This window comes from Electrophorus electricus, chromosome 2, assembly GCF_041902795.1.
Source record: "Electrophorus electricus isolate QZ-2024a chromosome 2, ASM4190279v1, whole genome shotgun sequence".
NCBI classification, from domain to species: Eukaryota; Metazoa; Chordata; class Actinopteri; order Gymnotiformes; family Gymnotidae; genus Electrophorus; species Electrophorus electricus.
This window is the reverse complement of record NC_137498.1, coordinates 23,554,269-23,576,301: the sequence shown is the minus strand read 5'-3', so window position 1 is coordinate 23,576,301 and position 22,033 is coordinate 23,554,269. Positions and strand designations below refer to the sequence as shown.

General features: G+C 39.6%; 1 protein-coding gene across 2 annotated transcripts; it reads right to left on the bottom strand.

The window, feature by feature from the left end:
- Positions 1–6: 6 nt before the first annotated feature.
- On the bottom strand, positions 7–18,033 carry mia3 (MIA SH3 domain ER export factor 3). 2 transcript variants are annotated; one of them, XM_027001443.3, is made up of 28 exons: positions 17,709–18,033; positions 16,744–16,877; positions 16,258–16,344; positions 10,804–13,912; positions 9,817–10,110; positions 9,608–9,744; positions 8,165–8,296; positions 8,056–8,077; positions 7,853–7,941; positions 7,666–7,743; positions 6,743–6,853; positions 6,568–6,639; positions 6,298–6,402; positions 6,093–6,215; positions 5,890–5,989; positions 5,738–5,793; positions 5,551–5,641; positions 5,333–5,471; positions 4,865–5,027; positions 4,688–4,723; positions 4,523–4,590; positions 4,355–4,446; positions 3,999–4,112; positions 2,694–2,759; positions 2,542–2,588; positions 2,314–2,379; positions 1,559–1,844; positions 7–1,480 (listed from the first exon to the last, which is right to left on the bottom strand). In XM_027001443.3, exons 1-28 carry the CDS (start codon positions 17,827–17,829, stop codon positions 1,158–1,160), a joined length of 6,261 nt encoding a protein of 2,086 aa, XP_026857244.2. In that variant the 5' UTR covers positions 17,830–18,033; the 3' UTR covers positions 7–1,157. The 2 variants fall into 2 exon arrangements, with proteins under 2 accessions (XP_026857244.2, XP_026857253.2); XM_027001452.3 differs by lacking the exon at positions 2,314–2,379 and having other exon boundaries at positions 17,709–17,844.
- Positions 18,034–22,033: the final 4,000 nt, after the last annotated feature.

The following is a 22,033-nucleotide window of genomic DNA, read 5'->3' as shown; positions in this document are numbered from 1 at the left end:
ACATAATCACAACAAATCATTTTTATTTGATCATTTGATACTATTTCACTACAAGTAGTTGTTCTGAACAACAGACACTTCTAATTCCCTGAATACATTTACTTTAATGTTTTGGACAAGAAAAACAATGCTCTCAGTAAGTGAAATTTGAAAGTTCAACCCAGAAATTTTTCCATATATAATCCATGAGTTCTGCAGTTCTGGTACAGGAAATATTCTGTGATGTCACTGCTATGCAAGTACTGTATAAGAATATGTTTGAAAGATAAACTAGCATAACAGCATCAAATGCAGACACATTCAGTTCAATCCTACAGCACACTGCACTGCATTTGTTTTCTGATTCATATGAATTTTACTGTACACACAGAAATGGGAGGGAAATGTACTAATACTTTGTCAATATGACAGCAAGTATGTGTCTTTTCACTAGGAAAAGAAATCATAAGAACAATACGCTAAATTAAACATTACAAAAATAGATGACCTGATGAATAATTCCTTGTTGACATTTTGGCGATTTAACTTTTCAATGCATTGTCCAATTTACACCATTTCTGATCAACAAAGGCAACAAATCAATGGAGCATTTGTTCATTAATAGAGAAAAACAGGCAGAGGTCTTTTTCAGATATTTCTTCGAGTCAGGGACGTCACATAACTGCAATAGTTGGTTAAATCAGGAAGTGTGTTAAAATAAGTTATTCGGTTTCTAAAATTTCACACAATTACCCTAAACAATTCACTGAAGCAACAGCACTGGATATGTAGTGGATATTACCTGCATAAGAATATGGCCGAATTTTGTTTTTTCATCCAAAAAATTTTAAAACATTTCCATAGGAAAGTTTATTTTCCTTTTCACAACCTAATCAAAGAAAAGCATAAGAAAAAAACTAATAAAAATCATAAACACCACCACCTAAAAAAAAATAGAAAATGTTATTGCACAGTAACCTGGACCAAGAGTGGCAAAACTTTGTCCCCTTGACCAAGATGTGGTTGAAATACTATGACGTAGAGCATGATTTGACTTTTTTGATGCATCAATGTGGAAATTATTTTTAAGGGTTTTCAAATGCTGTTCAACATAGAAAAATAATGAAGTCCAGTAGTGGGCATGTGGCCTTTTTTACTGGTTTGTGATCGCTACTAGCTTAAGGCTCAGCCACTACAGAGGTGGTTGTGTCCTGGGCAGCCCCCTGCTGCGATGGGCCTTCTGTGGCATGACCAGTAGCCTGTATGATGTCCTCATTGCCCCTTGGGGGGTGAGACATCAATGGAACGGGTCCACGCAGCTCACGGCTACCAAATGGTGGTGGGACCATGGCTCCAGGGGGTGGCAGAGAACCAGGAGCGAAGGGCAGACGTGGGAATGGCAGATCACGAGGTCTGGTAAAGTCTGGCGGGAAGTCATGCATACCGAACGGTGGTGGAGGTGGTCCCATAGGAGGGAGCTCTCTCAGTGGCAGCCCTCGGGCTAAAAAGAGTGGAAGGGGTGAGTTTCTGCAATGTGCTTATTCAGGCGCTCAGAGTGCAGTGGGTGAACATTTCTTACCAAAAGCTGGAGCGATAGGTCCAAATGGGCGCAAAGGTGGAGACCCATAGGAGTCTGTGTGAGGTGGTCTGAACCTTGCATCAGGTGGCCCAGAAGAAATTATGGGTGGATGGCCATTGGGCGGGCGGCTCATTGGAGGAAGTGGTCCATTAGATGGAGGCGGAAGCGGTCCAGCAATGTGTTGGGAGCCATAAGCCTTTGATGGGGGATTTGAAGCAGGGCCAGGAGAATCCCTGATAGGTGATGGTAGAAATAATCCTTGGTTCTGGGACTTCGAGAGTTGAAACTAAAAAAATAATTGAATAAATAAAGAAATAGTAAAAATTAGGATTCTTCATGAGACTGCTCACTTTATTCCTTTCCACAAACTGAACTGAGCTCAGGGAAACAACTTCAGCCATGCACATATGCACCTAAGCTGTTTGGAGTTTGGTTAGGAATCCCACACGTATCAGTGATTGAAGATGCACCGCGAACAGAAAGAAATGAAGGATTGTTCGGACAGAGGGAACAGGAACAACCAGTACACAATGTTTGTTAGGTGTGCTGCAGAAAGAATCCAGGCAAAACAATACCACTTCTTTCAGGTGTACAATTGTATGTTAACAGCTATGTGAGTTCACCCGGGCATCCACAAAAAGTAGTGCAAAACCAGCAACCTCCTATAGGGCTTTTTTTTAATTTTATTGTGCAGAAGCATAGACTATACATCCATACACCCTTTTCATATTCCAGCACCCTAATGCTATACTCACTGCCTCTGTAGTATCAGCGCAGGCCTGCTCTGAGGCCTCAGTCTTTGCTTCTACTTGGGCTGTCAACTTTTGTTAGCAAACACACCCACGAGAATAAAGGGGAAGAAATATACATTTAATGACTAAGGGGAAAGCCCATTTCCCTGTACATACTGAAACTGAGATGAATGGCAATATGGGCAAATACACAAAGACCTAAAAAAAATCTGGTGCTATCAGTACACTTACCGTGCTGTCCTGCGCGCAAGGAGACGATGTGCGAGGGGCAAACATTTCTAAAAGGACAACAAAATGGATTCAAGTGAGCTCTTTTTGAAACCAAATATTTCCTAATATGTGACTGATCTGATAAGGGGACACTTGAATAAGTTGCTGTATACCTGGTCGAGGTTGTAGCGGGTGGCCAAGGTCAGAGAAGCGTCCAGTGTCAGGAGTAGATCGTGGACCTGACAGAGAAAAGGTTGAACCAGTGGTCAACTGACAGCCAGGACCTGTATTTCAATCTCAATACCGGACAAGCTTGGGATAGGATTTCTCTCAAATTCATATTAAAGATGTATATTGAAGGCTGAAGGCCTACCCAGGCCTCGAACCCGGTTCCGACAGGAAGTGACCACAGGACCAAAGAGCCAGCTCCCTGGCGTAGCAGCCAGAGCACCCATTTAACCTTCCAAAGTGACAGTCTCCATTATACCATCCTCCACTTTGGAGAATGACGGTCTCCATCACAGTGCCTTCACCTCTGGGGAATGCCCCTCTGCGTAACACTGTCCATATGTCCCTCTGTGCACAACTTCCATTTGCAACAGGGCCACACCCATGCCCCTCATCAGGGGTCCTCACACTGGGCTACACCCTCCCCTTACAGCAGGGTTGGGATCATCAACCTGGGGCATGCTCCTGATGGCCTCACTGTAATCCCACTTCAGACACAATGTATAAAAGGCTGAAGGCAGCCACCATACCAAGCACTCGCACCTGAGTCCATCAGGAGGTAAATATGAGCTCTGACCATGGGAACAAAAAGCCAGCTCCCTGGTATAGCAACCAGAGCACCCAATTAAGCTTCCTAAGTGATGGTCTATATCACAAGAAGCAACTGCAAGCATAATTTACAATTCTCACAGGACCTTAAGTGAAGTTATAAAATCTTACATTACTTAACTGTCTTGTCTAAACCATGCAATTAAACCATGAGATTTGTTATAGTTAGACAGCCAACTTAAAAATGGTAAAATGACATGGAAATCCTTTAAGCCAATGAAATGGAAGAATAATCAATTGTTGATGATTAAACATTTAATTTAGCAAATTTTCATCTATAAGATTAGGAAGGAACTGATGCCAGTAAGCCTAAATGGTGATATAAAAATGTGCAGAAATACTATAATTCTTGCATTAGGAACAAGAAAAGACAACGTGGAGAAGAGAGGATGTCAAGCAAAAAGAATCGGGGTGATGTGTGGGAAAGATCTGAGATTTTATGATGCTCATTAGAAAAAGAAAATAAAGAAAAGGCTATAAGTGCATAAAAGCAAAAACATGAAACAAAGACCAATTAGAGAATATGTATAATCCAGCAAGGCAGCATGTGCAGGACGAATAAGAAAGAGGGACATGACCGGGATCAGAGTGAACTGGAATGAGGTAAGAAGAAAGGATGGGACACTGACAAGCCAACTCACCAAATGGCTCATTTCTTCGCCCCACAGGAGCAGAAGGGGGACGTCCAGGAGCTTCTATCATTAAAGGTGGAGATGGAGCACCCCCACTCACAGGGGATGGCCCATATGAATCACCTGTTTTAGATCATACCAGCACAATGTTGCCAACAAACATATCAATCATACCAGATTAAAAACAATTACTAGAATACAGCAAGTGAATTAGAACAAAACAAAACTGCTTCAAGGAGCAGGTTTCAGAAAGCAACAACAAACAGCATACAGCTCTCAAGAAGAAGTGTAACAAAAGTAACGTCCAAAACAATAATGAGACGAAGAACTAAAAAGCAGACAGGAATTTGGGGGGGGTGGCCTACCTATCCGCAGGGGATTTATGTGGCGATCTGAAGGTCCGGATTTATACAGTGCATGCTCTAAATCAGCCATTTTATCACTGCATTCCACAATCCTGAGGAAGAAATGCAGCTCATGAGATCAGACCAACCAAGACTGCACAAGACTCTGACAAACCTAAATTCACTTACTTCTGACGAAGGTTGGCACTCTCTCTCCTCTCTTCTATCAGAGCTCGTTCAGAAGTACGAGCTTTTAACTGCGGAGGGTGTATGTACACACACACACACACACACATTATACACTGATAATGTAATACAGCCTTCTGTAATTTACCATTAATCTATACACCTTACCCAGTTCTCATGAGCTTTCTTTTCCTGGACGGCAATCTATTAAAATATATATATAAATTGGACAAATATTAGTACATCACATTTGTATAACATTCCATGGCAAAGAATGGGATGGGCCAACATCTTAACCACATGGAAGAAGATAGCAGAAGACCCAAAACCAAACAGGTGCCTCACCTCCGCCTTTAGGGTTCGCTCATTTTGCTGCATTTCTTCCTGCATGTCCTTCACTTTCTGTCTGAGGCTGCTCAGCTCCTCTTCAGCCTGCAAGGCCCGGCCATCCACCTCAGAGAGCTTGGTCTCCTTCTCACGCCTCTCCAGCTCCTCCTGGGTCAGCTTCCTGTGAGGTGAGTGTAAACACTGAGCAGTGCTGACACCACTACCATACAAAGTTACATGGTATATGCTGAAATGACTTGCACAACAAAATCTTTCCCAGTCCAGCTCATTTTTGCATATTTGGTGACTCACTGTTATTTCAGCTCATTGTAATTCTTTCCTTTAGTCCTCATTATTAAAAGCCCATAAATGTACACCAATACGGAATGAAAATGTACCGCAGCTGGTAACCTGCAGTGCTGCTACTTTATTTATATTCTTCACAAGTAGCACACCAAACTTTAGAAATCTGCAGATGGCACTTACTGCTGTAATGCATTTTCTTTCTGTTGGTACAATTCAGTTGTAATTTCAAGTCTCTGTTGGAGGTTCTTGTATTGGCTTTCCAGGTGGGTCTTCTCATTTTTGAGATTTGTTTGGTCATGTACGACCTTCTGAAATTGACCTGGAAAAGTGCAGTGTGTTAGTTACAGAATCCTAGGACCAAACACGACATTCACCCAAGTAAAAAATAATGAACATACCTTCGAGTTCTTGTCTAGCTTTCTGTTCTGCCAAAAAGTTCTCCAAGTAGTGATTCCGTTCATCCTCAATAACAGAAAGAGTGGTCTTGATCTGAGGAGGGGAAAAAAGAAACAATCAACCTTTAAAAAAAAATTCAATATATACAAAAGTCAGTTTTGTATAAATGTGAGCCCTACACAGGCTCACCCTTGAGACGTCCATCATCTGTTTGAGACGCAATTTAATGGGGTCACCCTTCTTGTCTGAAAGGAATAGAGGGTACACATCAGTGTAGGACAGATCCCCACCCCCAAAAAAGATAATTCAGTTTTCCAAGTGCAAAATCACAGACCACTCACCACCTGTTTCCCCATTGGCTAACTTAGCATCGCCCTTCTGTAGCTCTACAGCATCACACACCTCAAAGCCCTTCAGCTCAGCAATGCAGCTGGACAGAACCTACAATATTTAGACATGGTGCATTTTAAATTACAGAGGCTAGAACAGCCCATCATGGCTTTCTAAAGACACGTAGGATGGAATTTATGGAAACTGAACTCACATCAATTTCATTCTCTTTGTGCACAAGGGAGTCCTCTAAATCTTTCCGTGTTTTATGGTACACTCTGATCTCCTCACTGAGCTTGTCGTGTTTCTCTTGCCAATTGTTGGCATCACGCAACAGCTGCATGGATAAAGTACATAAAAGGACATGACATGTATGCAATTAAACTTGCATGGAAATCTGACCAGGTCTCATTACTTACAGATTTCTTCTGTTCCTTCAAGGCACTATTGTCCTTTTCAAAGGAGAACACCTGAGCTTTTAGGGCATCTTCCCTGAGTTTAGCCTCATCCATAAGGACCTGAACCTAAACCATTGATAAGAGACCAGAAGAAAATGATTCCTTTTCATATATATCTGTAATATCAAAGTTAAGAGAACCATGATTCAAATGCCGGTGTCATATACCCAGCTTCAATGTGGAGACACTGGTCAAAACTACTGAATACAAGATTTTATTTGTGAAGCGTACCTTTGAACGCTCCTCATCATAGAGTTTTAGTGTATTCTGGTACTTCTCAATTCTCTGCCGCATTATGATCACCTTTATTAAAAATGAACAAACAATTTTCACAATTCTAAATTACAAAAATTATTTCCAAAAGCAGAGAAATGTTTTTCAAAAGCAGAGGGAAAACAAAAAATACCTTTTCGTTCAGAGTTTTCTTCTCTTCCTGTGTATCTGAAATTTTCTGGCCAAGATGAGAAATAGTAACTGACAGCTCCTCCCTCTGTCTACTGAGCTCTTCATAATGTACCTGCAGAGCAGAAGAAGTGTGGGTAGGAAGTTAAATGACTAAATATGACACTGACTACATTTACATCACATTTGTGGTAGTACAGGATATGCTGCAAAAATAACATGCACGTTTGTCGATTGAGAGCGGCAGTGCTGATGTTTCAAGGTGCCCTAATGCCTCTGGTTCCTTCTGGCTCTATCCTTTTAGCTGTGCTGCCATAATAAAACCTTTGCACATTACAGTTCCCTAAATTACACAACTTCGTACCTGGACATGCCTAATAAACTATTCTCTCTTTCTGCCAAGGTACACCTACCACTGATGTCAATGTCACTGACCCTCAACCTGTCTCAGCTGCCATAGCTACTCCCACATCCCCCTGATGACCCCTGTCTCCAGCCCACCACACCTCCACTCCAGCCAACTACTTCTCCATTGCCCCTTATGAACGTTCTTGTGTGGGATGGGTTTCAGACACACGCACACCATTGGGACCAGACTAAGACATTAATCGCTTTTTCCATTTTATTACTATTTATTTTTCTCTTAAAATTGTTACTATTGTGGTAACTATTACTGTTCAGAGGAGGATGCCCCCCTTTGAGTCTTGGTTCCTCTCAAGGTTTCTTCCTCATGCTCTAGGGAGTTTTTCCTTGCCACTGTCACCCTTGGCTTGTTCACTGTGGGCTTGGACTTGGACATTTGTCCACAAAGCTACTTTGTGACATCTGTTGTAAAAAGCGCTATATAACTAAATTTGATTGGATTTAATTGGACCAAGTTTAGGCTGACTCACTGCCACATCCAACAAGAATTATTTGAGGATTAACCTTAAGGTCTTCATATTGCTCCTGCATAGAAGACTGGGATTTTTCTGAATCCTTCAGCTTTTCCTCATGTTGCTTGATCTAAAAATGACAAAAAAGCAAAATTGATAAAATCTCAATTTACTAAATCTCTATTGACCCTCAGTAGCCAAAACTCTTGATTTGAAAGAAAAGGTCACCATAATTTTACCGTATTGTTCAGTTCAGTTATTTCGAGGAGGACATCGGATTTCTCACGAACAAGCTGTCGGATCCTCTCTGAAAGCTGCTTTTCAGTTACTAGCAAACAAGAAAAAAAAAGATCTGGCATAAGACAATAGGCAAGAAGTTGGGATATAATGGCAAAAGTATGATGCAAGAACTACTACATACAGAAGATGAGGAGACACTTACATAGGTATGTTCTGCTTTTGACCTAGGGTTAAGAGAGAGCAAGTAGGTTAGGGGTCATCATCTGTCAGAATAGAACGAGAATAATAATGACATTAAAAGAACATCTCACAGCAAGAACAGTCCTCCAGATCAACATTAGAGCAGTGAGGATTCCAACAATAGCCGTTACAACCACAGGCTTCCAGGGAAGTCCGTGGAACGTGGGTCCTGGCTGCCATTCCTCTGGCAGGGCAGCAATCAGCTAGAAGAAGACCCACAAAGATAAAGTAACCTTTAAAAACATTAACTTCTAAAGAAGGTGAATATTAATGTTAGGCAACATATAAAATTCAACTAATTACAATACTCTTTACTATAACATTGATTTATTTTTAGACTGTGTATTTGTTTTTTACTTTTAACCAAAAAGGCTAGACTAGCTATCAAATTCTAAAATCACCAAAATCATAAAATAATTTAAAAAGAACACAAGGGAATACTGTAAGATTGCAATATTTATAAAAGATTTTTGATCCTTTGGCAAGGGTCCTTTGCAACTGCAAATGTATAAACTGGTTATCCAAAGATTAGCTAGAGTTCCCAATGTTTTTAACCCCGGTGCACTCAAATCTAATTCCATTGTGTGGTCGTGGATTACTTATTTTAGCCATTTTACATCAGTGCAACAAGTATTGGTAAATTACGCCTAAATATACATATTAGACGAGACTCAATCGTAATGCGGAAACACATTTGCCATGGACATTCTGAAGCTAAACATAACGCCAGACAGATGGCTAGCTGAATGGTTGTTTTATTCATCGGGAAACTATTCCAGCTACAAATATGTGTTTCCTCAAGCAGGGTTGAATTATTGCTAATAGCGGTGTTATGTTTAACTAGCTGTCCGAGATAGGTAGCTAACCTAGCTAGCTTGCTAGCTAACTAGAAAACATGCCACCTTACTTCCTGAAAACCCGACAGAAAAACGACGTCTATATTAGTCCACTGGTTAAGTACTCCGGACGGGTTAGAAGTATGGATCACTTCCGAATCCATGCCACTTCTGTCGCTTGAAACTGATTTAGACGCTCATATACACTGACACTGGCTAAATGGCGGACTGCTAGCTAGCTAAGTCCCGTCATATCAAACGCTGAAACTAAACAGTTAGGCTATCTAGCCAAATAGGAAGCTGGCTAGTTTAGCTGCTAAAGGTTATCCTGTCACAGACCATTAAAACGTAACTTAATCGCAAGTTATTCTTCACTAACACTAATCAAGACAATCTAAATAGTTCATATAATACGTCTACGCCAACTGTTAAAAACAAACAAACAAACAAAACACGTTGGCCTGCCAAACGAAAGCCTGTACTTCAACCTGCACTTTATAACACGTCAACATTGGAACAAAATTTTGACATCACAACATACGTCACAGCTGCGACCTAACAATAGCCAATAGCCAAACGTCTCACATTTCCTCTTACTTACAATTCCAAACAATTCTTAAAGTACAGAAATGCCTGGCCATGTAAAAATAAACAGAGTACCATAACATTTTTACTCACAGTTTCTGAATACAATCCAAGAAATCCAAAGCCAAGAACAACCAACTCCCAAAGGCGTTCTGAGATTGATGCACTTGCTTGGTCATAGTTGGCATTATTGTCACAGAAATCAGAGGCCCTTGGAGACCCCAATGAACCTGAAAATTACAAATACAAAATATTAGATTAAAAAAGTCAGTTATAACATGATTATAAATAAACAAACAAACCTGAAGATGGCTCCATCTCAAAGCCAAATGCTACGTCCACAGGATTCTCCAAAATAGCTTGTGGTCCTCTCTGAATCTCCTCTCTCTCTTTAAAGTCTAATTGAATGTCTTTATTTTTATTGAAATGGCCGCCATCCTCCTCAAGACTCATGTCTTGGCTATAGTTGTTGTCCTCCTGAACATTTACACTGGAAATCTTGTTAGATTGTTCATGGACCTTGGGAGTTTCAGTAACCTCAGAAATATGGATATTTTTGGCTGCATCCTCCTCCTCTTCAGATGCAAGCAGATTCTCTGAAACACAACATGCTGCTATGATCATCTATGCCTTATTTTTCTATGATGCATATGCTAACAAAACTTGTAGTTATGATTTAGTTCAAGCATCTGCTCAGGATTAGTTTTCTAATGCACTGGAAAACATGAAACACACACCCACCCACCCACGTATATCTGCTACGTTCCCCAAATCTTTAAAAAGGTTGCTCAGTCGATCAACAAATTCACAGCTTCCAATTCAGACTGTGCTCCCTTTTCCTATCAATGTGGAAAGCAGTTTTTATGCAACATGCAGGACTCAAATAAGAGATGTCTGGCCCTAACAATATGCCCCAAGTTAACATGAGAGTTTATATATGCTATTATGCATGCTGTTTGTTAAAACAAAACACAAAGGGTATGTAAATTCCACAAATAGATCAATTGTGCATTTCACTTTTGGCAACAGAGTTCTCTAAACCTGAAGATGGCAGGCTCCAGTAACATGATGTATGCTGCCTGCAGCTTATTATGCTATGAAAAAGACCGGCAGCCACAAAAAAATAGAGCAATGCGAGAGGGGGTGTTACACATACCTATTTCTAGGCTAGTTTACATGATGTTGGCAGGACTAGTCTTTGCTCTCCTATATCAGAGCAGTCATGATACAAAATTACCTTGTAATTCAAGTGTAATTAAAGCTAAGTCAACTCTGAGGACATGCCTTACCCATTTCAGAGTGAGCATGGCCCTCCTCAACCAATGGGACACTGTCACTGACTGCAGAATGTTTCTGGTACAAATAGAAAATAAACTCCTGAAAATCATCCAAGATGGCAGCTTCATCATCAGACATGTTTAGGCTGATCTGTTGACCACGGTCCTGAGCCTTCTGCTTCCGGGCATCCAGCATTATCTCTATGTTATCAAGTATGGTGGTGTCAGAAGCCTCAAAGATGCTCTCCAGTTTCTTTTCCCTGTCATCACCAGTCTCTGAGTCAGACTCTAAGGTCGACCTTAGCTTCTGATCCAACTCAGTGAACATAGCTTCAATTTTGAAGAGGTCTTTCAGGTCCAGGTACCGCTGAAGACGTTCCATATCATCATCCTTAAAGTGGTCTCTTAACAGTGTGAGTCTCAGCACACTGTCTCGGTACTCAGGTTCTTCACTGGGAGTAGTATCCTGTTTAATTTTATCTGCATCATCAACCTCAGTAGACTGTGTATCAGCTTCTTCATCATATGCTGGCACTGACATGTCCAAAGATGTTACCACACTTGCATTCATATGTTCACTAGTTTGTTTTTGTGTGCTTTCATTTGTTTTTTGGGGTACAGCAGGTTGTTTAGGATGGGCCAATTTTGTGTCTTCTAGTTCAGTTTCAACTTTGCTGTTTTCCATAGATTCTTCTACCTCATTTGTGAACTCAGTTTTGGTGGAGTATAAAGCATTTTCATCCTCTAGTAACTCGTCAATATCTTCATTCTCTTCATAAGCATCAAGATCGTCTTCGGGTTCAGGTTTACTTTCTGTTTTCAGTGTGTCTTCAAATAAATGGTCGTCATTTTCCACTCTGTCAATCTGTTCATCTCTCTTTGCATCAAACTGTGGTGAATTTCGAGCATGTGCTTTGGAGAGATCCTCAGGTTTGTGTAACTCCATGTTGTTTGTTACTGCCTCTTCTGTAACTGGTTTGTCCAGCATTGGTTTCTTATCTTCTAAATTATATGGTTGAGTGTCAAGTTCAGATTCAGCATCAGCAGGTACCTCATCCATTTCTAATGTCTTTTTTGAAAGTTCAGATTTCTCCTTGTTCTCAATCTCTCTTTCATTTAAATCTAAATTATTTTTTAAGAGCTCAGATTTTTCATTTCTCTCATTCTCTATCTCATCTAAATCTAAAGTATTTTCTGAGAGTCTATATTTGTCATTGTTCTCAATCTCTGCGTTATCCAAATGTAAAGACTTTTTTGAAAGCTCAGATTTTTTGTTCTCATTCTCTGTCTCATCCAAATCTAAAGTATTTTCTGAGAATTCTGATTTTTCATTGCTCTCAATCTCTGCGTTATCCAAATTTATATTCTTTTTTGAAAGCTCAGATTTTTCATTCTCATTCTCTGTTTCATCAAAATTTAAAGTATTTTCTGAGAGTTCTGATTTTTCATTGTTTTCAACCTCTGCCTTATCCAAATTTATATTCTTTTTTGAGAGCTCAGATTTTTCATTGTTTTCATTCTCTGTCTCATCCAAGTCTAAAGTATTTTCTGAGAGTTCTGATTTTTCATTGTTCTCAACCTCAGCCTTATCCAAATTTATATTCTTTTTTGAGAGCTCAGATTTTTCATTGTTTTCATTCTCTGTCTCATGCAAGTCTAAAGTATTTTCTGAGAGTTCTGATTTTTCATTGTTCTCAATCTCTGCCTTATCCAAATTTATATTCTTTTTTGAGAGCTCAGATTTTTCATTGTTTTCATTCTCTGTTTCATCCAAATCTAACCTATTTTCTGAGAGTTCTGATTTTTCATCGTTCTCACTCTTTGTCTTATCCAAATCTAAAGTATTTTCTGAGAGTTCTGATTTTTCATTGTTCTCAATCTCTGCCTTATCCAAATTTATATTCTTTTTTGAGAGCTCAGATTTTTCATTGTTTTCATTCTCTGTTTCTTCCAAATATAAGGTATTTTCTGATAGTTCTGATTTTTCATTATTCTCACTCTCTGTCTTATCCAAATCTAAAGTATTTTCTGAGAGTTCTGATTTGTCATTGCTTTCAATCTCTTCTGCTTCATTGTCATATTTTAATATTTTGGAGTCCTGCTCAGGCATTTCAATATATTGAGTGGCATTTGATGTAATAGAGTCCTCCTTCCCAAAATCACTGTTGGAGTCTTTTATTTCATCTGTTTCTTCGGTTGTTTCTGAGTCCTGAACCTGAAGTGCCTTATTCTCAGTTTTGTCTGTCTCAGTATCCTCCTCATCCTCTTCCTCCTCCTCCTCCTCCTCATCATCATTGTCATCAGGTAGATCAGTTCTCTCACCTCCACTTACAATTTTAAAAACAGTGTCTCCTAAAGATGACCACATGTCCTTGGTTGCCTTTGTGGCTTCTATCTGTAACGCTGCTGTTGGCTGAAATGAAATATCTTCACCCTTTGACTCAGCCGGATCAGCCAAAGAAAGCAGGGCTGGCTCCTTCTGACCTTCTTCTAGTTGTTCACTGGGTTGGTCAACTAATTTGTTGCTTTCCTCTTCATTGTAAGAGGGGGTTACTTTCCATGTGTCTTCATTATCAGAAACAACAGCATCAAATGTTGTGCCTAGAGTCGTTTTTAATTCAGGCATGGCTTCCACCTGTGTGACAGGGTCACTTTTCTGTAAAACACCAGCATCTTTAGGTAAAAGCTCATCTGCAATGTCTTTGGTTAAAGTTTCCTCCAGATCTGCACCTTGAACACTCTGCTCTTGGCTTTCAGCAGTGTCTTTTATGAGAGACATTTTATCCTTTGTATCTGAAGCTGCCGTTTCTAATGGCAGTTGAGGTCCAGCAGGTTCCAAATCATTGACATCTTCTGTATAATCTGCCTGCACATCTTTACTTTCTTTATACAATGGTTCAGAATCTTTAAAGTTCATGGCATCTGTATCAATAAGAGACTCATCCAGGAATGTCTCCACATCTTTAGCAGTAATCCCAGCATTTTTATTTGTAGCCATTTCTTCTCGCTCCTCATTTTGTTCATCACTTTTATTTAATAACAATGAGCTGTTTAATAACAAATCAATATTATAGCTTTCAAATTTGTCTTGTCCAGTGTCAAAGCAGACAAAGTCCGTTTCCTGAAAAACATTGAAAGAAAAATATTACTACCAAAATGCTTAAATAAGACTAGTGTCCTTGATATGAAGCCTCACTCCGATAAAGTACCCACATTGGATACCCCCCCACCACCACCCTGCAAGATAAAAATATAGAAGCTATTTTGTTCAAATATTTATGATCTTAGTAGGCTTGAAAGTCTTAGAAGTCACATCTTGCAAATCCACAAGTCTATTCCGTGGACTCACATTTTAATTTAATTTTATTTTAATGACTTAATTTCATTGTACTCTTGCAATGACAAAGGAATCTACCCATCTTTCCATTTCAAACAAGTTTGCAAATTAGCTCAACATACAGATGCCGCACTCTTTGGTATCAGGTTAATGAGCATACTAAATCATTGTTACTTATTGTGTCAGATATACACTGTCTGGCCAAAAAAAGGTCACACACTATTTCATTGGACCGCCTTTAGCTTTGATTACGGCATGCATTCGCTGTTGCATATTTCCACAAGCTTCTGCAATGTTACATTTATTTCTGTCCAGAGTTGCATTAATTCCCCCCCCCCCCCCAAGATCTTGTACTGATGATGACAGATTTGGACCACTGTGCAAAGTCTACTCCAGCACATCCCAAAGATTCTCAATGGGGTTCAGGTCTGGACTCTGTGGTGGCCAATCCATGTGTGAAAATGATGTCTCATGCTCCCCGAATCACTCTTTCACAATTTGAGCCTGATGAATCCTGGCATGGAATTGGCATCTTGGAATATGCCTATACCATCAGTGAAGAAAAAAATCCATTGATGAAATAACCTGGTCATTCAGTATATTCAGGTAGTCAGCTGGCCTCATTCTTTGGGCACATAACATTGCTGAACCTAGACCTGACCAATTGCAGCAACCCAAGATCATAGCGCTGCCCCCACAGGCTTGTACAGTAGGCACTAGGCATGATGGGTGCATCACTTCAGCTGCCTCTCTTCTTACCATGATGCGCCCATCACTCCAGAAAAGGGTAAATCTGTACTCATCAGACCTTCTTCCATTGCTCCAGAGTCCAATCTTTATGCTCCCTAGCAAATTGAAGCCGTTTTTTCAAGTTAGCCTCACTGCCAAGTGGTTTTCTTAAGGCTACACAGCTGTTTATTCCCAATCCCTTGAGTTCCCTTCGCACTGTGCGCGTGGAAATGCCCTTACTTTCACTATTAAACATATCCGAGTTCTACTGTTGTTTTTCTACAATTTGATTTCACCACACCTTTAAGTGATCACCGATCACGAGCATTCAAGATTTTTTCCCACCAGATTCCTTCCTCGAAGATGATGTTTCCCCACTGTCTTTCCACTTTTTAATAATGCGTTGGACAGTTCTTAACCCCATTTTAGTAGTTTCAGCAATCTCTTTAGATATTTCCTCTGCTTGATGGATGCCAATAATTTAACCCTTCTGAAACAGATTAACATCTTTTCCACAACCACAGGATATGTCTTTCGACATGGCTGTTCAACAAATGAGAAGCTACTCACTGCATCAGTTAGGGTTAAATAACTTGTTGCCAGCTGAAACAATCACCCATTCAGTAATTATCCAATGGGAGGCTCTTACCTATTTGCTTAGTTGAATCCAGGTGGTGACCTTTTTTTTTGGCCAGGCAGTGTATTATACTTATGCAAATATTGAATTTAGGACCAACAAGCCCTACCTAAGTAGCCATTCTAAATGGCAACTTTATATCATTATGATGGTCTTCTCAAGTTAGTATTTTAGAATGAATTTAGATAACAGTTGTTTTTGGTACTGAAAGCAGCATCATCAAAAAAAAAAAGTCTGTACTTGTGAACATGGTTTGATTAGGCCCTTTTGCTGAATAGAATTATGAATAGAATTAAGTAAATACTGATTAGGACTGCAAAAAGACATCCTGTTGTATCCAAAGCAAATATAAAAGTTACTTGAGTACCAGTAGTGCTGCTTTGTGGACAATATCAGCTAAACATGAGTGAGTATATGAGTTGCAATTCAGGTCCATGAGGAGATTCACATCTAAAAAATGTACAGTTGTCAGCAATTGTTAAAATTAGTGGTCAGGGATTTATGTAACTTAATTTGATAAAATACATTAGAGGTAAAACATATTGACCTGTGCGACTTCTGAACATTTTAAAGCAGATTTTTTTTTTTAATTGAGCAAATGACAAAATAAATCAAACAACCAAGCCCAACCCTATTGTTACCATACTGGCCATTGGGCATTAAGAATTTCATAAAACATTTGAAACTAACAGGTTATCGCATGTAAAACAGACCTAGTCACACCCAAGTATATGAATGGATGTCACCAAAACAATACACTTACCGCTGCAGGTACTTCTATTTCTTCTTCAGTATATATATGATTGATGTTAAGAAAGTCCTTTGGGAAATAGCCAAAGTAACTACCAACCTACAGAAAAAGGGTGAAGGGGGAGATATTCTCAAGCAATATTGATCTTGTACATTTATGTATGGTTTCATCTTCTCATATGTATAACACTGACTTCATCAGAATATAAAATATATCTTTGAGCTTCAGGCTTATCCTAGGCCCAGTTATCATACAGTTCATTTGATCTTTACTATCAGAGGTCAGGCTAAACATTATACAACCATTGCACAATGACCAGAGCTTTTCAGAAACATTATTTTCTGCATTTAATATTTTGTCATCTTTAGACAAATCCAACTTATTTACAAGAGAACCCCAATATGTAATTCAGAGTTATCTGCACAATTTCATGATGGTCGGATTCTGTTAGATATTGATCTCCAGCAACTACAGGTAATCATTAACATTCATACTCACACTTCCCGCCCACATGTCCGACCTCTGCCCTGAGAGTTTATAGTACACATATATAGTTTCTCCTTTTTTAAAAGACAGAAATCGACAGTCTGGTCCAGAGAAATCCCTGGCTGCTTTCCCCCGACAAAGAAGCACTAAAAGAAGAATGAAAACACTTTAGGATGAAAATGTTTTTCTACTCATTTATATGGTAAGTTACTTTATTACTGGTAGGCCTGGGAAGCTTTGTAGAAAATCTAATAAATCAGATATCAGATTAAGAGAGTGAAAAGTGATGACCGCACATTTTGGATTACCAATTTTTTAATTATCAGCACGGAAAATCACATTTTATATTGGTGCTTCATAAACGATTATTAATTCGTAAGACAGCTAGCTAACATAAGGCACAACTCAATTGCAGAGCTGTAACGAGTGTTAGCTCAAGGACTTGCCAAATCAGGCAATAATAAAGCTAGTGGTTATATAGCGGGTTAGCTAGCGAGTCAGAATCCCGATCAGCTGTCTGTCGCAGGTTACGACAGCAAGATAACAGTATCAGGTCTTCGTCCCCAGCTACAACGTTTAAACGCTAAACTAAGCTATAAAGAGAAATCTGTATTTTCTTCTCAGGAACAAATTCAGAACCGGATAATGTAGTCAACAACTCCCTAGTCTGAGCAGGGAGCTTCTTTAATAGCCTAAGATAAGATAGATGCTCCAACGGTGTTAGGTTAGTTGTTGCTAGGTAAATCTTTAACTACTCCTTATAAAACGAGATACCCGAAACAACTACCACTAATATACAATTTTATAGACTAACAATTCGCTTGGAAGATAAACTGCTGTACTTCGACAAAATGCGATAGCAGCTGTCACTGAGCCAGTTCAATAGACGCCTTTTCAGCATCAGCGCTAGCTATGCTAGCTAACAAGCTAGCACGCTAGCTAAAAGTTAACCCGACATCTGTTAACTAGCTACTTACTACTACATTCCACGTCAGCACATCTTTTTAAGTTGGAAAACCGCCGGTCCAACGACGTTTCTGATAAACATACATGGAAAAACGCAATAAAAAGATAAAAATGTGAAATGATTCCAGCCATGCTGGCAAGTTATTCCAGGGCAGCAGGCTGCCTAAGCATAGGAACAACAAGCCAAGCCGACACGTCAGCAGTTCTGCTAGGGAGGCCCCCGTAACGAAGAGGCACAAGCCTAGGAGGCGAAAAAAAACGGAGAGTCATGTTACAGAAAATCCGGAAAATTTTAAAGAGACATAGTCACATTAGACTTTTGTTTGATTATTATCTGTCTCGTGACTAGTTAATGGCAAATGAAGCTCATTTCGGAATATTTCCCAAGTGGCAATTAACGTACGTTGTAATGGTTAAAACATCCCCTACCACCTACATTATAAAGAATGAGCTGCATTTGGAACTCACGTATTTTTATAAATTGCAGGACCAGATAACTGCAAATTCAAAGTAGGAGTTAGGATGCATTGGGAAGATTGCCTGGGGATGAAGACCTGATACTGCTTCTTGCAAACTCCCCCTTATCAACATTTTGAGGTGTTTACAAAGAACTTGTTAAGTAACCCAATACAGAAAAAAGGGTTATTTGGTTCTCTTCCAAGTCCTCTTTGTCTGTCCGATCTGTTAGTTTAATATAGATAATTGTTATTTTGGATAGTTTCAGGAATATACATGTCAAACAGCACAAAGTAATAGAGTAGCTAGTGAGATTCTACTGAAATACAACATCAGATGTAGCCGGCTGACTCACAGGAAACTGAAAAGTAATGGAGGATGGGGTTACACTGACAGTGCTAAAATTAACATTGGGGGATTGCCCTGGAACTGGTAGGAAAACATAATAGAATATGCACTAGTTTAGTGAAAGAGTTATTCAACTTATGGGATTTACTAAGCTTTATATGGTGCATTATTTCAAAATCATGAACTGTAGGCTTACAATGACGTATATTTAGCATATTCAGTTTTTCTGAAAGGGAGGTGAATTTATTTAAACCAAACATTCCCAGTTACTCTTCATCAGTATCATAAAGGTGGATATTAATGAGCAGTTAATAGGTTTAAGCCCTGTGTGTTTACATTTCAGAGGCTTGGCAGGGCAATACCACTCATTCTGGGCAACGAGTGGGCTGTACCACTCATTGCCTGGAATGAGACATAAATGTAATCAACTACACCACTCAGTGGACAACTGGGGCTCTACTATTTTAACAACGCAGATCTGTTTCTTTTGAGTATAGAATGAGAAATCACAATAAATTCACTCACAACCACCACCAACATCTACTAAATATAAATGCATTATAATGTCTTTATATACAATTGTAAAGAAACTCAAATTTAATACCATGCACAATACAGATAAATGCACACTCGGTATCTGCACAGAAGCAATCAATGTTGCCAGTAATCCCATAAATGTCTACGCCCCCAACCTGCAAACAATCGAGTCCGTTCTAATCAAAATGCTGAAAAATCAACAGCAGGTTGCCTTAGGTCAAGTTCTAATCAGTCACACAGTCGACCAAAAATCCAAACAAAACAACAAGGAAAGCACATGTGTAAAAGGAAATCACTCAAATAACCTTAATATAAAAATAATACACACACACACACACACACACACACACACACACACACACACACACAAACTTCAATAAGTGATTACAAGGGTTTCATCCATACCACATGCATAAGAGCCAATATATCAGGTTACATTTGCTGTTAGGCGAATTTGCTTAAGTATCAGCCTATATTTGAATAAAACAATTTGACAAGCTATAGGTTGGATGAACTGAACAACAAAGAATTAAAATAGACATATCTACACCATACAGATATACCATAAAGTAAGCACAATAGTTTCAGAGTTACACCTCTAAGCCAAACATTCCTAAACAGGTTGAGATCAAAACATTTCTTATGTCAGTAAAGTACTGTACCTGTTTTATGTAAAAGAAGGTGGCACTAGCACTGGTTCAAGTGATTACTAGAAAATGGAAAGATTTTCTATTTGCTTCTGTAACGGCCCAAGTGCCGCAGGGCAAGGAGCAGGATGTACAGAGTACCTCGATGATGACAGACATTTATTAATGCACGAAAAAGACAATGGCATTCACATATAAAATAAATGGTGAATATGAATACGAACATAGATAACATGAACAATGACTGAGGCACACACCAACAGGGATTTAAACACATACAGACATAACGAGACTAAACCAGGTGCAGATGTGTGCTAAACAACATAAACAACATTACAAACAAGACAAACTGAATTCCCACCCCCTCCCAAGGTGCGCGGCACACAGTGCGTCCATCCCCAGGACATGCTGCATATGCTGTGCACATATATACACACAAAACACATAACATATATGGCAAAGCCTGGTGCCTGGTGCCCACCCAACACAAGGTGGGCTAGGAGCTGCCAACAAGGGAGGTCTCTCAGTACATGAGGGGGAAAGGCAAAGTCCATGCCTCTCCCAGAGCAGTTCGGTTGTGCTCCGTGGCGGGTCCACCAGCTTCGAAGATGTAGCTGCGGCATTCAGCAGTGACAACGTCCTCAGAGGGACCCAGCCTGGTCAAACAACATATCGCACCCTCTTATACAGTGGGTGCACACAACAACAAATAAATGCACTTGTGGACAAACACAAAAGGCGCTTCGACGCAGCACCAGCTGCGTCCTTGGCCCTACAGGACACACAAAAAGGGGCATGTCCACCCTGGGTCTGGACGTTCTGCTATGGACTACGGTCCTACTATCACCAGCCGCCCAAGAATAGCCCCTTGAGGCAGTCCTCCTCCAAAACTGTGAGTAAACCCGTCCAGTACTTAAGGCCTGCACTCAGAATAGGGAGAACACAGGCTATTTCCATGCTAGCCAGAGACCTAGCCAGCTCCACCAGACTTCCTATACCACGGTCACCATGGAGTCCTTCAGCTTTCCGCAGTCCTGGCTCGGTAGCCCTAGGCACCCCCAAGAAATTCCAGGGGGCTTTCCCCTCTTCCTCTGGTGTAGCCGCAAAAACATGTCTTATGTTTTATATTTGTATTTGTTTTATATTTTATATAAACTATATATATATTTATATTTAGCTTTGAACTAACTAAGAACTTACAAACTACATAATATTATGTCATTCATACATAATTGAATCACATTTTGTGTAACTGGAGGCAATTTAACTTAATTGATTTTTTAAAATTACATGGGTTCTGAAACTGCAGACTCTGAAAGGACAAATAACCAGTTATCCAAGTCTGTGTATGCTACATAATGTCTGGAGTTTTAAATTAATGATATATTAAGTTAAAATGCCCACTTGGATCCAGTGCTTCAGGTGATTGTGGCTGTAAATACTTAACTGGATCTGGTACTTCAGGTGATTGTGGCTTTACATACTTAATTGGATCCAGTACTTCATGTAATTGTGGTTCCACTGTTGGAACTTCCTTCATCTTGGGCAGCACTGCACATGCTCTGACATGGGCTCCTCTTAACCACCCAAAGTATGACTTACAAGATAATTTCTAATCTGACCCCAGTTTTGGGGAGCACAAATACATGACCTAGACACTGAGAGCCAGTATGTAGCTGTGGTATGTGTGCAGTGAGGATACTGATACTGTGAGCTTTATCTCCATGCAAAATCCCATTAAAATGCCCGATAGAGAAACATATTTCCCACAAAGCAGAATCCCATACAATGACGTAATCAACAGCACACTAGGTTCAAAGCAGTGACATAGTGTGGACTCCTTGGAAACACATGAGTCATGAACCAGTCTGATTCACTTTACATCAGAGCTACACATAGGTTCTGATCATCATTATGTAGGTTTATTAAAGGTGTATTTAAGTTGTTTTAAGGAGTATTTAAGTTTTATCAGAGCCCTGTTTGTCACTGACAAATATTTGTTGAACATTATTTTGGTCATCTCCTGTGGCTCACCTAGTAGAGCAGGCAGAGCAAGGTGATAGTAATAGCAAGGTCACAACAATGTCTGGCAAATGCTGAAAATATAAACATGAAACATTTGGCTGCTCTTTACACACCTGAAAATAGCGAATGGCCATAGAAGTCTTGTTTACATCACTGATGTTTGTTGAGAGCTGTAATATAAGTGAATAACATGAATAAATATGAATAAACAGTTTGAATTTTAAGGATAGACTCATGACCCATTTATTACACACTGTCAGGCAACATGTTAAGTCAGTTACCTGGTATTTCATAACAAAATTATTATTAATTATTAATTAATA